Source organism: Kogia breviceps, chromosome 4 (assembly GCF_026419965.1).
Source record: "Kogia breviceps isolate mKogBre1 chromosome 4, mKogBre1 haplotype 1, whole genome shotgun sequence".
Classification (NCBI taxonomy): domain Eukaryota; kingdom Metazoa; phylum Chordata; class Mammalia; order Artiodactyla; family Physeteridae; genus Kogia; species Kogia breviceps.
In genome coordinates this window covers 60,071,333-60,086,395 of record NC_081313.1, presented here as the reverse complement: position 1 = coordinate 60,086,395, position 15,063 = coordinate 60,071,333, and the positions used below count along the sequence as shown (strand labels likewise).

Here is a 15,063-nt window from a genome sequence, read left to right as displayed (position 1 = left end):
CACAGCTATTTTCACAAATTCAAGCCTCGGAGGTGTGCTATTTGGGCATCTTCACTGCATTTGAAAACATGACCACTGGACAGCAGCCACATAATCTGCAGCAGGAACAGTCATCCTTACCCAGAGGGGAGGCAGGCATGCCTTTACCTTGTTGCTGTCAGTGTAGCAGAATCTTAACCGTCAAATAAACTTTATTCAGTAAGAGAGCAGAATCCAGAACCCTCATCCATTAAGCTAGGAAAATTGTTACAAACACATGACTTCAAAAGGAATCCTTGAAGGGTAGCTGATTCTATACCTTAAGGCAGGAATAATCAGGGCAGGATTGGAACATCCTCTTGTGACCACCAAGCAAGGATATTTCAAAGAAATGTAAGGGACAGAGCTGCAAGGACCAAGGAGCTGGCCAGAAAGAGGTCCCAGGACAAAATGGAAGCAATCTGGTTCATCAAAAAAGAAGACACTAATCTTGGTTAGATCTGAGAAAGGCCTGGAGTTCAAAACGATGTTCAAAAGAGAATGGTGTGACGTATACAAAAAGGAAGTTGTAATACAGAGATAAAGTAAGACACACGTAATATTTGTATGGATTTTAATAAGTTGGGAAGTGTCATTAAAACACAGGTGCTTTGTTTTTTCTATGTCTGTCTATAGTGTATAAATATGTGCTTGTTTTTGTACTATTTATACTACAAGAAAGAATAAAGACCAGGAACTCTGAGTAAGCCAAACAGTCGGGAAAACCATGGAAGTGTCTCAAGATAAGAACAGACTGAGGAGCACAGATGGTGACAAAAATAGCCAGATGAAAAGAGGGTTCAGCACTGATGGTCACACTCAATAGCCAAGCAGAAAGAGGATCCAGAAACAGGATCCCAAATACTATCAGCCAAATGGTCCCAGAGAGCATCAAGCAGAGTCCATCCCTCATCTCCTGGGGGAGAAACCTCTAGAATGCCCAACTAATTTCAAGAAAACATTCAAAAGGCATGCATCAGTTTTTAATAATGTTAACACACCAGGCCAATACATCATGATGACAGGACAATGGGTTATGTAACACTGGCCAAGTAAGACATGGAAGAAAATCATTTCTGGGTGACAGGGGGTGGAGACTGGATGGTAAATAAAAACCTACCCGAAAGCCATATACAGAAAAATGACAAGGTCTGGCTGATTTCACAAATCAAGTTGAGTCTGATGCCTGGTGGCCAAGGCTGGACTCACCTTAGGAGAAGAACCCAAACTGGCACCATGTTCTGACTGGCAATTGATTGGTTAGAAACCAGACCTGTAACCTGGGTGGGTCTGAAAAGGTATTCTGTTTCTGGTAACCATGTGAACTCTGGGTATGTATCAAAATATTATAGCTCTAGGATGAGTCAAAATTAGTGGAGGGACTTCCCTGGTGGTCCAGTGATTAAGAATCTGTCTTAGAATGCAGGGGATGTGGGTTCGATCCCTGCTGGGGGAACTGAGATCCCACATGCTGCAGGGCAGCTTAGTCCACGCGCCGCAACTACTAAGCCCGCATGCCACAACTAGAGAGAAGCCCGTGTGCCGCAACGAAAGATCCTGTGTGCCACAACTAAGACCTGATGCAGCCAAAAATAAATAAATAAAAACAATAATAAAATGAGAGGTTAGCAAGCTTCCTGTTTAAAAAAAAAATTAGTGGATAAATAACAAAAATATGAGTGAAACTTGTAGGATGGATCTTTTAGGAAAGGTTTAAGTGTAATAAGTTTGTAATAATGTATCTGGGCATTTTACTTGTGTTTTAAGGTATTTGAGGTGTTCAAAAAAGCAGTCTACTGCGCCTTTCCTGGCAGTCCAGTGGTTAAGACTTTGCCTTTCAATGCAGGGGGTATAGGTTCGATCCCTGGTCAGGGAGCTAAGATCCCACATGCCTTGTGGCCAAAAAACCAAAAAACATAACACAGAAGCAATATTGTAACAAATTCAATAAAGATTTTAAAAAAATGGTCCACATAAAAAAAATTTTTTAAAAAAGAAAGCAATCTACTAAATTTAATAATTTAAAGGAATTCAATTGTATAATGTTTAAACATTTAACAGTTGCTTAATACATTGAGTAATAAATAACAGGCAAAAAGTGTTCTTTTCCATAGCCTCCAGACAGAAAAAAAACTAGTAGTAACTCGTTAGCAAGGCTCTCACTCCGTGAGGTGCTTCCTTTTATTGTGCAAGCTTTAAATATTCCAAATAAAGCCACAAAGGGAAAACATGTCATACATATTTTTTAAGTCCAAAACACCAAAATAGTTACAAACAGTTGTTGTCACTTGGTACTGAAATGTCAGTGTCTGGAGCAGAGAAAGGTTTATTGCAGGGCCAAGCAAGGAGAACGGGCAGTTTGTGCTCAAAAGACCCAAACTCTCTGATGGCTTTCAGGCAAGGGTTTTAAAGACAATGTTAGGGGAGAGGGTCCTAGAATGCAGGATCAACTCGGATTGGTTGGTGGTGAGGTAACAGGGTGATGTTCTGGGAATCTCAACCTTCTGGTTCCAACCAGCTCAGCATGTAGTCACCATCCTCTACCTGGGTGAGGGTCTTAGTTTCTGCAAAACTCAGAGATATGTATCAGATTGTTATCTATATCCCTTCAGGAGGAACTAGGAATCCTGTGTCCTAATCATTTACTACTTGAGCCTACTCTTTGGAACTGCGGGAAGGCCTAGGAAACTAAAGTCTTTTTTTTTCTGTCCACAGGAGACAGGGGACATGGAGGGGGTTCTGTACCCAGGAAGGCCCCAGAGGGTCCTGCTCAGATTTAATCCACCCTTTTCTTTGAGACTCCTCAATCTTGAGGGGGAATAGGTGCAGGATAAGAAAGGGAATAAAGTTTTAGATAGAGAGGTTAATCATAAACTTGCCAGAAGAACTCGGTTTTAGGGAGACTCAGTTTCAAATTTTCCAATGTTTTCTACAATGAACATATTTTTTATTTTAAATAAGGAAAAGATGATAAACATTTCTTTGAAAAGAGCATGAGGCCACTCATTACGGAGGTGAGTCTCTACATTAGGCAGAGCTTCAGGATGCCCAGTGGGGCCGCTGTGCTAACATTGGCTGGAGTCTGGGCTTGAGAACACCCAGATGAACTGACAGAGAGAGTGAATGGCAGGCCTGGGCACAGAGGTTAGAAATCAAGTGAAAAGGTGAGGCAGGCAGGAAAAGAGAAAAGTAGACACAAGCAGGAAGCAAGGGCAAGAACCCAGGGCATCTTAATGAGGTTGTTAAGCCCAAATCAAGAAGACAGGGAACACTAACACACCACTGTAAAGCAATTATACTCCAATAAAGATGTTAAAAAAAAAAAAAAAAAAAAAAAAAGACAGGGAACAGAAGACCAGCTGGCAGGGCCAGGCATGAACTCTGTAGATCAAGTCAGGCCCACAGGTTGGGGCAGGAGGAAGGCAGAGGATCTTCCTGCCTGGCTCCTGATCTACAGTCAGAACTTCTGACCTGCTTAATTCCCTGGGAGGTAACGCCAACTCTCTACACCGACAACACTGCTGTATGTGCAGCCAGGATATAACGGCTGAGGATGTCTTTGTTCATTTTCAGCACGACTTCTCATAATGCAGTGAGGCCAAACCCACTGTACTTATGAAATGGCTCTGCTACCCAGCTTCCAAATGTGTCTGGCCCAACAGAGCAGAATATCAGCCTCGTCTGAGTGACTGCATTCTAAACCATAGGAGGAAAATGTTTTGATAGAAAAAACTTTAGATACACCTGAGACTTCTCCATTCCCTATCAAGGAGCAGCCATACAGTAAGTTTAGAACAGAGAAAAGTGAAGGAGAGTCTCCCAGAGAATGCCGTTTATTAAGAGAATATTGCTTTTCAAGCCTACTTTTAAAATTCCTACTTAAGGTCAGATCTGGTGAATGACATTCGGCAGGAATCTGCTCCAGTAAGGGAGACTTCCAGGATGAGTAACTAAATACCTGAGAAAAACTGTCGGAGAAAGCAAGAAGTTGCCTTTTCTTTGTTCACCAAGCTGTTCAAGCCATTGTTAAAACTATGGCAGGCATACGTTTGTAAGACTCAGTGTTGTTCTCTGTAACTTCTTTACAACGGTGACATCACCAGAAAGGAATTTAGCGCACCATTTCTTTATAAGCTGCTTACATTAATACCCCAGGTGTCCACCGCAGGAAATCAATTTAAGCTTACAGAAGACACCCATGAGCAGGCTACAGATTGGGAGATTAGCACCCTGATGCATGGATACCATGATTAACTAATGGCTGGCTTAGCAGGTCACAAAGTGTTAAGTGATGATTCTAGGCACTGAAAAGCATTTGACCAAGAATGTTGGGCAACACATTTGATAATATTCCTCAAAATGAGCACTTGTGCACAAAAAGCTTTTAGAAAACCTGCTGTAATCATGATATACTAACCACATATGAGGGGGCAGGCATAGAAGCGGTTTTTTCCCAGTTGTCCTAAACTACTAGAGTAAATCACAGAATAGGCACCTACATTTGGTCTGTATTTCAAGCAACTGTCGTCTTCCAAAGAAATCTCATAAGGACTGATGGGGTGGGAGTCAAATTATTTGACAAAATCGAAGTTCTTTAGTAAGCCAGCATTGTAATGAATTATTATAAAAATCTTCTCCTTTGGAGAGGAAGAAAGCCAGGAAGAAGTTAATATAAACCTCTAGGCTGAAGACTGTGCCAGGAAAATGACTTCTAGTGATATAAACACAAGGCAGATGTTCTAAAAGAAATTTAAAATTTAATTAGACGTGAAGCCTTCCAGCCATTACCTGTGTACACACAAGACAACAGCCACAAACTGGATTTTTAGAATCATTTTTGTTACCATCTAAAAATCACATTGCTCCCAGGTCAATAAGGTAAGGAACAATCTATGACTGGTAGAATTTCAATATTAAAAAAAATTAAGATATCAAACAATTGCTTTAAAAAAATGAATGTATCGCGATTTGACTAATTTAAAGCGACTTCTAAGTTTCTTCTTTACCCATACGGTACAAGTTCTAGTGAACAAAAGTTCAAAACACTTTTTTATAGTGATTTTTATTAATCAATTCTATGCTAAGAATTGAGCCAAGCTAATGATTTTAAGAGTATGAAAACCAAATGTATGACTATTAAAGCTGTCCATTTGATGCATTTTGGCTATATCTGTAAAGTAGATCATAACTCAAGAATATGGTAGCACATTATTATCAGATTCCTAGAAATTTCAATTAAAATTTTCTCCTTATTATACTCACAGGTCTTTTATTCATTTTCTGGTTTTCTATTTTGAAATGGATTAAAAAAACAGAAAAATATTTTTCAAGTTCAAGTACTGTTTTTATGTGACAATTACCTTAATTTTATACCAGCAAATTTAGAACTCAATCTAAAGAGAAGTTCAGATTATTAAAAAAACTTGAAAAAAAAAGAACTCTCTTTCAAAACTGAAATTGTGGTTTTATTTAAATTTACTTCCTAGACTTCAAATGTATTTTTTTTCCCACCTCAGTGCATGAATGCAATATATCATTCTTGGTATGTTTTTCCGGTCATAGACATCTGTTGTTTCTGGGTAAAATATCTGGAAAACAAAAGGAAAAAATGTGTTTATTATGTATTGCTTTTCACAATTATTTTAACTCTCCCAAATGATCCTACTCTGATTGTCCTTGCTGTTCTATATTTATTTAAGTGAAGAGGAAACTCCAGTTGTGCCTCATCTTGTTCTTCATGCGGACCAATCTCTGCATCTGGTCCCCTGCCTGACAGTGCCTCCTAGTGGCTCAGGAGAGTGGGGGATTCACAGTCAGCCACTCCAAGAAGCCTTTGTCCACAGGGCTGGGTAGCAGTTTCATTGCACAAGGCATGAGCCCCTGTAGGCTTTGCTTTCTGTATCAGAGTCACTCTTGTGACTGCCCAGAGAAGGGTGTCCTCTTGAAAACATTTTATTATGTTGTTAAGAACTTGGCTACACAGTTGTGTAAACATGTGTGTACACACATACAATGCACACATATGTATGTATTACTTTAAGCAGAAAAAAAAGTACCCATTTTTGCTGAATAAAATCTGGAAAGTAGATAAAGTATGAAAGAAAAATACCTATAACCCCACTTCCAGATTGTCACTATTAGCATTTTGGTATATTTTCTTCCAGTCTTTTTTCTGTATGTCTCTGATTTTTTATGTTTATGTATGTGAATGTTTAAAAACCAAACTGCATGTATTATAAACCTATTTAGTACTTAATTTTCCATGAAAGGAATGTTTTCCATTCCTTTCATTACTCTGTAAGAACATTATTTCTAAATAGATGCATATGATTCTTTGATATTTCTGAACCATAATTATAACCAGTACTCCAGGGCTGAACAATATTTTACCCCCAATTTTGTCCCTATTATAAGTCACTACAATAAATACCCCTGCATTTCCTGAGCACCTGATTGCTTCTTTTGGATAACCATCTATGTATGGAGTTAGTAGACTGAAAAGACTGAACACTAAAACTTTTAATACACCTTTATACTCTTCTTGAGCTTGAAACTAAAAGCCTAGTAAGAAACAGATTTCAGAATGGGGCACCAAAAATGAGTAATGAGGATTGAAGCTTCTGAGATTAAGATAAGCTTGTTGGCATTACTTGCATTCAGTAAATATTTTATAAAATTTGACATAAAAACTAAAATCATGTACCATATAGTAGTACTTGATACTCAAGCACAATTTTCTACTGGACATTGAAAAAAGCTAAGAAAAGAGAAAAGCAAAGCTTCTTGAGCTACAAATGTACAGTCACTGAGTGCTTAAAGAAATATCTGTAGCTTATAAAATTTCAAAGGTCTTTCCAACTTTCCTTTAACGCATTTGTTGTCAAAGTATCAAAGAGAAGAGGATTCCCAATTCAGAAGAATATGACTAGGTTTAAAATTCTACTATGTAAGCAGAGGACAACTATAACTCTCCCTCTCTTCTTTAAACAAGAACCTATTACATTGATATTTCTCCTGGAAAATCATTATGAATATGTCTTCTTCTTCAATTTATAGAAGAAGATGGGATCAATTTATAGTTTACCGAAACATTTTCTTCAACATTGTAACTCCAATGTGTAACATGACACTGAGCACAGGGTAGGCAGTTCATATTGATAAATGAAGGAATTAATTAATATATCAAAGTCAATTCAGTATACTGTTGGCCTCTCATTTCCTGCAACGTAATGTATCACTGACTTCATAATAAACATCAGGGTTAAAATAGAATCTGTTACATGGGTCACTTGTTTGGCTTAAAATCAAAATAAATGTGGTCCAACATACACACGATTTGAGAAGGTTTAAATCATAACGAAATTATCCGAATCTAACATATGCTGCCTCATACAGAAAAACTGCATTTGAATGTCTGTCTTTATTAATCTGTTTATCACTCAACACCCTGTTAGTACTTACTAAACTGAAGTTTAGAAATAAATATGAACTCTCTATTATAACTATTGCCCAGAAAGGAACACTATTCAATGTTTTCAACATTTTAGGAGAAGGGAAAGTAGTTTGATTAAAAAAGGCAAAATAAAACAGATCAACATTGACTATTGCAAGAAAAAAGGAACTGAGTTAAAACAGGTATTAGCACAAATGTATTAAAAAAAAAGGCATTCATAATTTACATGAAGGAGTCTTTTGGTTTTGTTGTGGGGTGTGTTTTTAATTGCAAACCTGGATTACTAATAAGAACAACAACATAGGTCTAAATAAGTCAGTAGCCAATACCCTTGCTGGACCACTCTTAAATCATTTCTTTAAAATAGCTGTATATATTAAGCAATTCAAAAAAGGAACTATTGGTACATATAGAAACCTGATGGATCTCAAGTGAATTATGTTTAGTGAAAAAAGTCAATCTCAAAAGGCTACCTACTGTATGGTTCCATTTCTATAACATTCTCAAAATGACAAAACTACAGAGATGGAGAATAGATTAGTGGCTGCCAGGAGACAGGGCTGGGGTAGGGATGCTATATATAATGGCCAACCTCTCTGCAGTATCTGCATCTTGATTGTGGTGGTGGTCACACAAATCTATTCATGTATAGAACTACACAGACACACACACACACACACAAACACACAAATGAATGCATATAAAAATGGTGAACACTGAATAAAGTCTGGAGTCTAGTTAACATTAATACACCAATGTCAATTTAATTCTGTACTACAGTTATGAGATGTCACTATTAAGGGAAGCTGAATGAAGTTTACACAAAGATGTACTATTTTTGCAACTTCCTGTGATTCTAAAATTATTTCAAAATAAGAAGTTTAAGAAATAGCTCTACAATTTCTATCACATGTAATTATTTCTTCATTTCCTCCACTTGTCTATATATCTCACAGGTGTAAGGGTGCCCGCTCTTTGAATTTAACAAGTTCTGAATATTTGCTGAATGAGTTTTATTTGGGAGATCTATTTCAAGAGTAAGAGCTCTAACCCCCCTAGCCAGTAAAATTTAAAGTGATACTATGATTTATAATAATACTTTATCAAGATAAATTTATAATGATGATTTATAGTGATACAATGAGACTTGGAATCTTAAGTATAAAAAGCAACACAAAAAAGGGAGGTGGCTCTTCTAAATCAACTAGCTACCAACCAAAGCCTGCTCTGACCTTGTTTAATTTATTTTTTAAAAATTTATTTATTTTTATATTAAGTATTTTTATTTTCTTTAAAAAAAATTTTTAACATCTTTATTAGAGTATAATTGCTTTACAATGGTGTGTCAGTTTCTGCTTTATACCTTGTTTAATTTATACACACTTTCACCTGGCTGCTCTCAATCTGAGTTCTTGCCATATGTTACTTTTTATAGGCCTTTCCATATTTCTGTTAGTTCTCACATTTCTCATTTCTGAGGCAATAAGGACATTTGCTGCATTAATGTACCCCAGTCTGCTAAATTCCTTTCCACAGTGAGGTGTGTGCATTACCCCTTTTGTCTTCCCAGTTCAGGCTTACCTTGGGTAGACCAATAGACTCCATTGCTCTTAACCACTGGACGGTGTTATCCGTGTGTCGAAAATGAAGGCCCGACTTCTAACATGAGAATGGGTGATGGTTGGGGGAGGGGGAGTGGAAAGAAGGGAATGCACAAACAGTGAGTCAAAAAAGTAATAAAGTTTTTCATTAGCAGGATGCTTTCAATTGTCTTTCTCCTAGAATCGTGTTATGAACGCTCACATAAAACAACCAGAGATCCAATAAAGGAGATTACACCATCTCAGCAACACTCCAACCATTTGGGATGGACCGTCCCAGTTTCCAGAATTCACACATTTGAGGTAATTCTGAACTAGAATCTCAAAGACCATTTTCTGTCTAGCACGCCTTAGGATGTTTTATGAGACACATGTGCACATACATGAGCATGTGCGCACGTGCACACACACCATGACAAGACTGGCAACCATAGCTGAGAGGACTGTAACTTCAGGAAAAAAAGAATTTTTAGAAGACTAAATGCTTTTTTTTGGTGGTTTCTGGCTCTGCCAAACCATTTTTTCTGATCACGGATGTAGTACGATTTCTGTAAAAAACCTAAAAAATGTAGAAAAATACAAAGATGAAAACAAAAAGCACCCCACGATTCAGAGCTATTTTTAGTATTTATTCCTTCTATAATCTAATTCTAATCTTGGCCTTGGACAAGAAGTAAACTTTCACTGGAAATATTTTACAAGACCTTTTTCTACTCATATAATAAAAATAGGCTGTTTTCCGTTCCTTACAGTCCTAATCAGCCAGCCATTATTTTCTGCATAAATAAAGTATTCTTGTTGCTGTCTCATGAAGTTTTATCAGGCAATGTACCACTGTGAGCTTTAAAATGATCTTATATATTTCATTAGTTAAATGTGTACCGTAATGTTATGTATTTTATTTTCATTTCAAATAAAATAAGAAGTAACTACAGCAAGTTTCATCATAACTAACACCCAGAGGTAGATCATCACATTCAGAAAGTCTAGCTCTTCCCTTTTGTGAAGGGAAAAAGGGTCATCTTTCGTGACCTTTTACAATCTAACAGTTGATTTAACAGAAAGTATTTTTGTTGCTGTAAGGAATTACGAAGTATAAGCTAATTAACACTTGACAAATATTTACGTGCTTTTGATAGTGGCCACTATTTATTAAGATTGGACTGTGTGTGTCAAGCACTTTACATAAATTATCTCTGATTTTCAAAACACCCTGCAAGGTAGTTATCATTCTCATTTTTTAGAGATGAGGAAATCTAGGCCAAAAAGAGAATTGACTTGCCTAAAGTCAAACAGCTGTTAAGGGGCTGAGCTGGGATTCAAGACTAGGTCTCTGGGGACCTTAAAACCTTTCCTGTGCTAACACTCCCCAGGGAAGAGGGCAGGACATAATGACCAGGGGATTATGCTTCAAAGGGAAGAGATTAGCTAATTACTATGAAATAACTAGAGGGAGGGGGAAGTGTATCGAAAGAGAGGAAGGATGGAAAAGAATAAAGAGAGAGAGAGCACCCAGACAGTTAACAGCCAGGTAGTAGTGTCTGAGGGTAACTCCGCATCAACTTTTATAGAATACAAACACTTCTCAGACACAGCCACTCTGCCACCGTGGAGGGACAAAGCGGAGATAATCCTCAATCACGTCAGGGCAGAGGACCTCAACACCACTAAGTAACTAAACATCACCCTCTTCCAACTAAGACGGGCGACTTATTTCCTGACTGATGACAATCTGGTCCCTATTCAATATTCTCACCTCCTAGATAAAAATCACCAAGACACCAAACTGGTCCCGCTTCCTGACGGCACTGCAACGATCCTTGCTTCCCTAAATCCTTATTAGAATCACTCAGTACAAGCTCAAACCTCCACTAAGCTCCTATTTTCTCTTCCTTATAGCTCCGTGGGTATGCATTTTTTCTTGGCACATCATATTTACGTAAATATAATTTTATGTTGGTTTCTGAGAGTCTTTGGCTGATAGCCTTCAACAATCCAAATTATATAACAAAAACATCCCATCCATTTCGTGGTTTCATTAGCTAGGTAACCTCAGGAAAGTTACAAATCTCTTTGAACCTTGGTTCCTCAGCTACAAAAGGGAATGGTATGCTTCTTTAGGTTCAGGATTTAATGAGACTATACATATAACACTTAGTTGCAAAGTACACCTAAAATGCAATAAATGTTTGTTATTGTAATTATAAGACTGGGCTTGAAACTTTTATTCACCTGTAAGGTCAGAAAATTAGCGCTTCATTTAAGAGGCACTGAAGGAAAGGGTGGTTATCAGAGTCATATTTCTATGGTAAATGAATGATAGATTTTAAATCCTTCATCCGCTTTAAACACCTGAGGAATGCTGACTTCAGAACCCTATGGTCCATGCCTGCATATTTAAGAAGTAAGCTTCAGTGAGAGAACTGCATTAACATCTTCAATCTACCAGGTTTACTTCAATTAGAACAAAAACAATCTTCCAAACAGGCTCAAAATAATCTTAGTCTACTATAGCCATTTATAGCTTGCCTATTTTTTCACCAGTCCTACACAAATATTAATATATTAGGCTAGGTGGTATGTCTATAGTCATAACTTGGCCAAGGGCTGTTACTGTACATCTACCTAATTTCTTTCATGTATTAGACTAGAGAGTATATGTTGATTTTCTACTGCTGAGCTACTACAGCACCAGCAAAAAAGATCACTGCAGTTTAAATTGAATAGATGAGGTATTACGTAAGTCTTCTTTGGATGGTAACTTCTTACATATTAGGATCAAAGCATTTTAGAACTATGAAGTAGTTTAAAACCAGTAATTATTCTAATTTGCTCATTTTATAGATGAGGCAACTGATGCCCTAAGTATTTAAGACCCTCGAGTTGACCTAACTTGTTGAGCTCTGGGTCAAGACCAGCTTGCAGAATTCCCTGACTTCAAGTCCAAATATTCTGGTCAATTTACTGCTCACGGAGCCTCAGAACAAACACCTGTAACACTTACAGTGTGCTTACCTCTATCAGGCAGGCACTGGGCCAAGCGCCTTGCATAGATCACATTTGTTCTTCACAATTTCTCAACAAGGTTGATATTGTTACTATTTTCCCACTTTACCTCGGAGGAAACTGAAGCTCACAGAGGCAAAGCTAGAGGTGAAGCCAGATTCTGAGGTGTTTCGGTTCCACAGCTCATACTACCGACCACTATGTATATGCTTTCCCTATCTAAGGCCCACCTAAATGTTCAATGCGCGTTTATTGTACATCTGCAACTGTCAATGCACTGTCCAGAGTGATAGTGTTCTTTGGCTTTGAGCCTTATCAGACTGAATCCTCTCCAAGGAATGCCCCTCCTACCTCCTCCTCCTCTTTCTCTTGGTCATCCTAGTTGGCTTGGGAACATTCATCCTCCAAGTTCCACCATGGAAACCTTCCTGGCTTCTTTACCAGTCCAACCCCCTTGAGAACTGATCACACTATTCTTGGTTCGCTCCTACCATCTACCCAGCCGTCTTCTCTTCAGTGCCCTCCACCCATTTGCAGCCCCTTTCCAGGATTCCCCCTTTGTTTTCCCTCTTGAATCCACTCACTTCTTGTCTCTGCAGGCCACCATCACCTGTCACCTGGACTGAGTAATCCCCCTTATGCACTCTGCCTGCACGTCCACCCTCCCTCCAATGTGTTCTCCACATAGCAGCAGAGAAATCTTTCTAAAGCACATACTGTACCATGATGTCTCTGCCAACACCTTAACAGTTTCCCCCTGTACTCAGGATGAAGTCACTCATCGTACTTAGGTCCTCCCTGTGTCACTGAGTAATCTGTCCCTGCTTCCCTCCCGGTCTCATTTCTTACCACTGTCCCTCACCGTAGCCTTTCAGCCACTCAACTTGGCCAAGCTCTTTTCTTCCTTGAGCTTCTCACAAATGGGTCCCTTCTCTCTGGACCATCCTCCCCATTCCCTACCCTTAACTCTCCACACGGACGAGTTTCCTCTCATTCTTCCAGCCTCAGAATAAATGTCTCCTCAGAGAAGCCCATGGCTATCTGTCAATAATTCTGGCTTTCATTTCTTCCTTCATACACTTATCACAATTCACAACTATTTTACTCACAGTCTGTCTCTCCAACTGACCATGAAATCATGTCTGCCCTGTTGCCCACTCTGCATTTGGTGCCTGGAACAGTGGCTGCCACATGGTAGGTACTAATAAGTACTGTATGGATAATTGAGTCCTATCCTTTATGTATTTCTATCTTCGGACAATTTTATCTGCTTTCTGTATAACTTTATTAAAATGTATTATATTTGTGTGCCTGCCTATAGTCAAACCTTTGTAGACTCTAAGAAAAAAACTGCCCGGGTGATTATTAAGAATGCAGCTTCCTGGGTCCCTGGCTAAGATTCTGCCTGACTCAGTAGTCTGGGATGGGGCCCAAAAGTTGACGCTTTTACACACACCCATCAGGGGGTCCCACAGGAAGTTTGAGCATCACACTTAGAGGAAGAGTTTCAGGAAATATAGAATAAAGTATTGAATAAAGCATAGAAGACAAGAAATGGAGCACTTTGGCTTACTACGAACTACTGTCATTCGTTCCTTCACCCAACAGCTATTTCCCTAGCACACCCTATGGGCCAGAACCTGCACCATTCGCTGAGGATATGACAGAGGAGACACACACAGTTCTTGCCTTCATGACAAAATAATCATTACAGTACACTGTGGTGTGTCCATGTGTGCACGACATGATCATGCAACTCAGACCTGGAAGCGGCGGGCGGGAATGGTCAGGGAAAGAATACTCATCATTGGAAGGTTTAACTCTAATACCTAGCATATCTTTCTAAACCTAAGTTAATGAAGGGCCAAGGCTGTACATAAGCTGGCAGACAAAGAGGATGGAGAAGCATGAAAGCTCCCATCTACTTAGCTCAAAGCCATCAACCGTGCCACAACTGAGGCCTTGAGATTTGGGACAGAGCTTTTGCCTCGGGGACACCCTGGCCCAACAGGTGGGTCATATTTTATGGCTGCAGTCCAGGCAGACCCTGCAGCGAGCACCCAGGCTCACGGAATTCATGGTCTCCAGATGGCACATCAAGAGACGGGCCTAGGTTAGCAAGTGTTCCCTTGTGTTTCAACGTCTCTGTCGCAGTCCCGTGATTTAGTGCTCCTTAGAAAGCACCACGTGACGGGCTTTAGACCTGAAGAACACATGAACGGGAAGCTAAGTCTCCTGCCCACTAAGACTGGTCTCCTTTCATTTCTGTAGAAGAAATGAAATGGCCTTAAAATAAAAACTTATGATTACATGGCAAATCACTGACAATTCCCATTCAAGGACACTTTCAAGGATTTAATAAAAGGAGAAAAAGAAAAGCCTCTTTTCTCCAGTGAATTAACAGAGGGGTAGTTTCCATTTGTCCCGTGTTTCTCCCACATCACAGCTGGCCTCTACCACCCTCCATCCACCACCTCCCTTCTTTCCATGCCTCTCCTAGCATCCTTTCTTCTGTGCACCCCGGTGGGGGCCTGACGGCACGGGCGACAGCAACATAGAACACTTCTCTCTGTCACGATGTTTTGCTCAGGGATGTCATCACCTGCTTAGGCGCCACAGGTATTTTATTTTTTAACAAGAAATTGGAATCACTTCCCCGTCCCCATCCCAAAGAGAAGCTGCTACTGATTCAAACAATAGGATCTCTGATGCCAGGAGGAAACAGTACCTGTTTAAGTTGCCATGAGGGGGTCCACAGCTGAACTGGAAAGAGACACCTATATTCAAGGTGTATAATGTGCCAGGACAGGGAAGAATTAGCCCACCTGCTGCTCTGAGTCTCACCTTCACTAAAGGTCTGTCTTTCTGGCCTGATTCTCACTATCCACACATCAAAACAAAATGCCCACAGTTCCTTTCCAGGGAGGCCTGGAGCCAACTACACTTTAACTCTATCATCAAATCTACATGGTTGTTAGTACTAGT

The 15,063-nt window shown here is 39.3% G+C and overlaps 1 protein-coding gene across 1 annotated transcript in view; it reads right to left on the bottom strand.

Moving 5' to 3' along the window:
• Positions 1 to 15,063, bottom strand: part of IQGAP2 (IQ motif containing GTPase activating protein 2) — a 297,690-nt gene that overhangs the window by 123,293 nt on the left and 159,334 nt on the right. Inside the window, exons 4-5 of the mRNA XM_059061419.2 lie at positions 9,053 to 9,130; positions 5,530 to 5,606 (exon numbers count right to left, since the gene is read on the bottom strand). Of these exons, the coding sequence (XP_058917402.1) occupies positions 5,530 to 5,606; positions 9,053 to 9,130 (155 nt within the window). The remainder of the gene's footprint in view (positions 1 to 5,529; positions 5,607 to 9,052; positions 9,131 to 15,063) is intronic.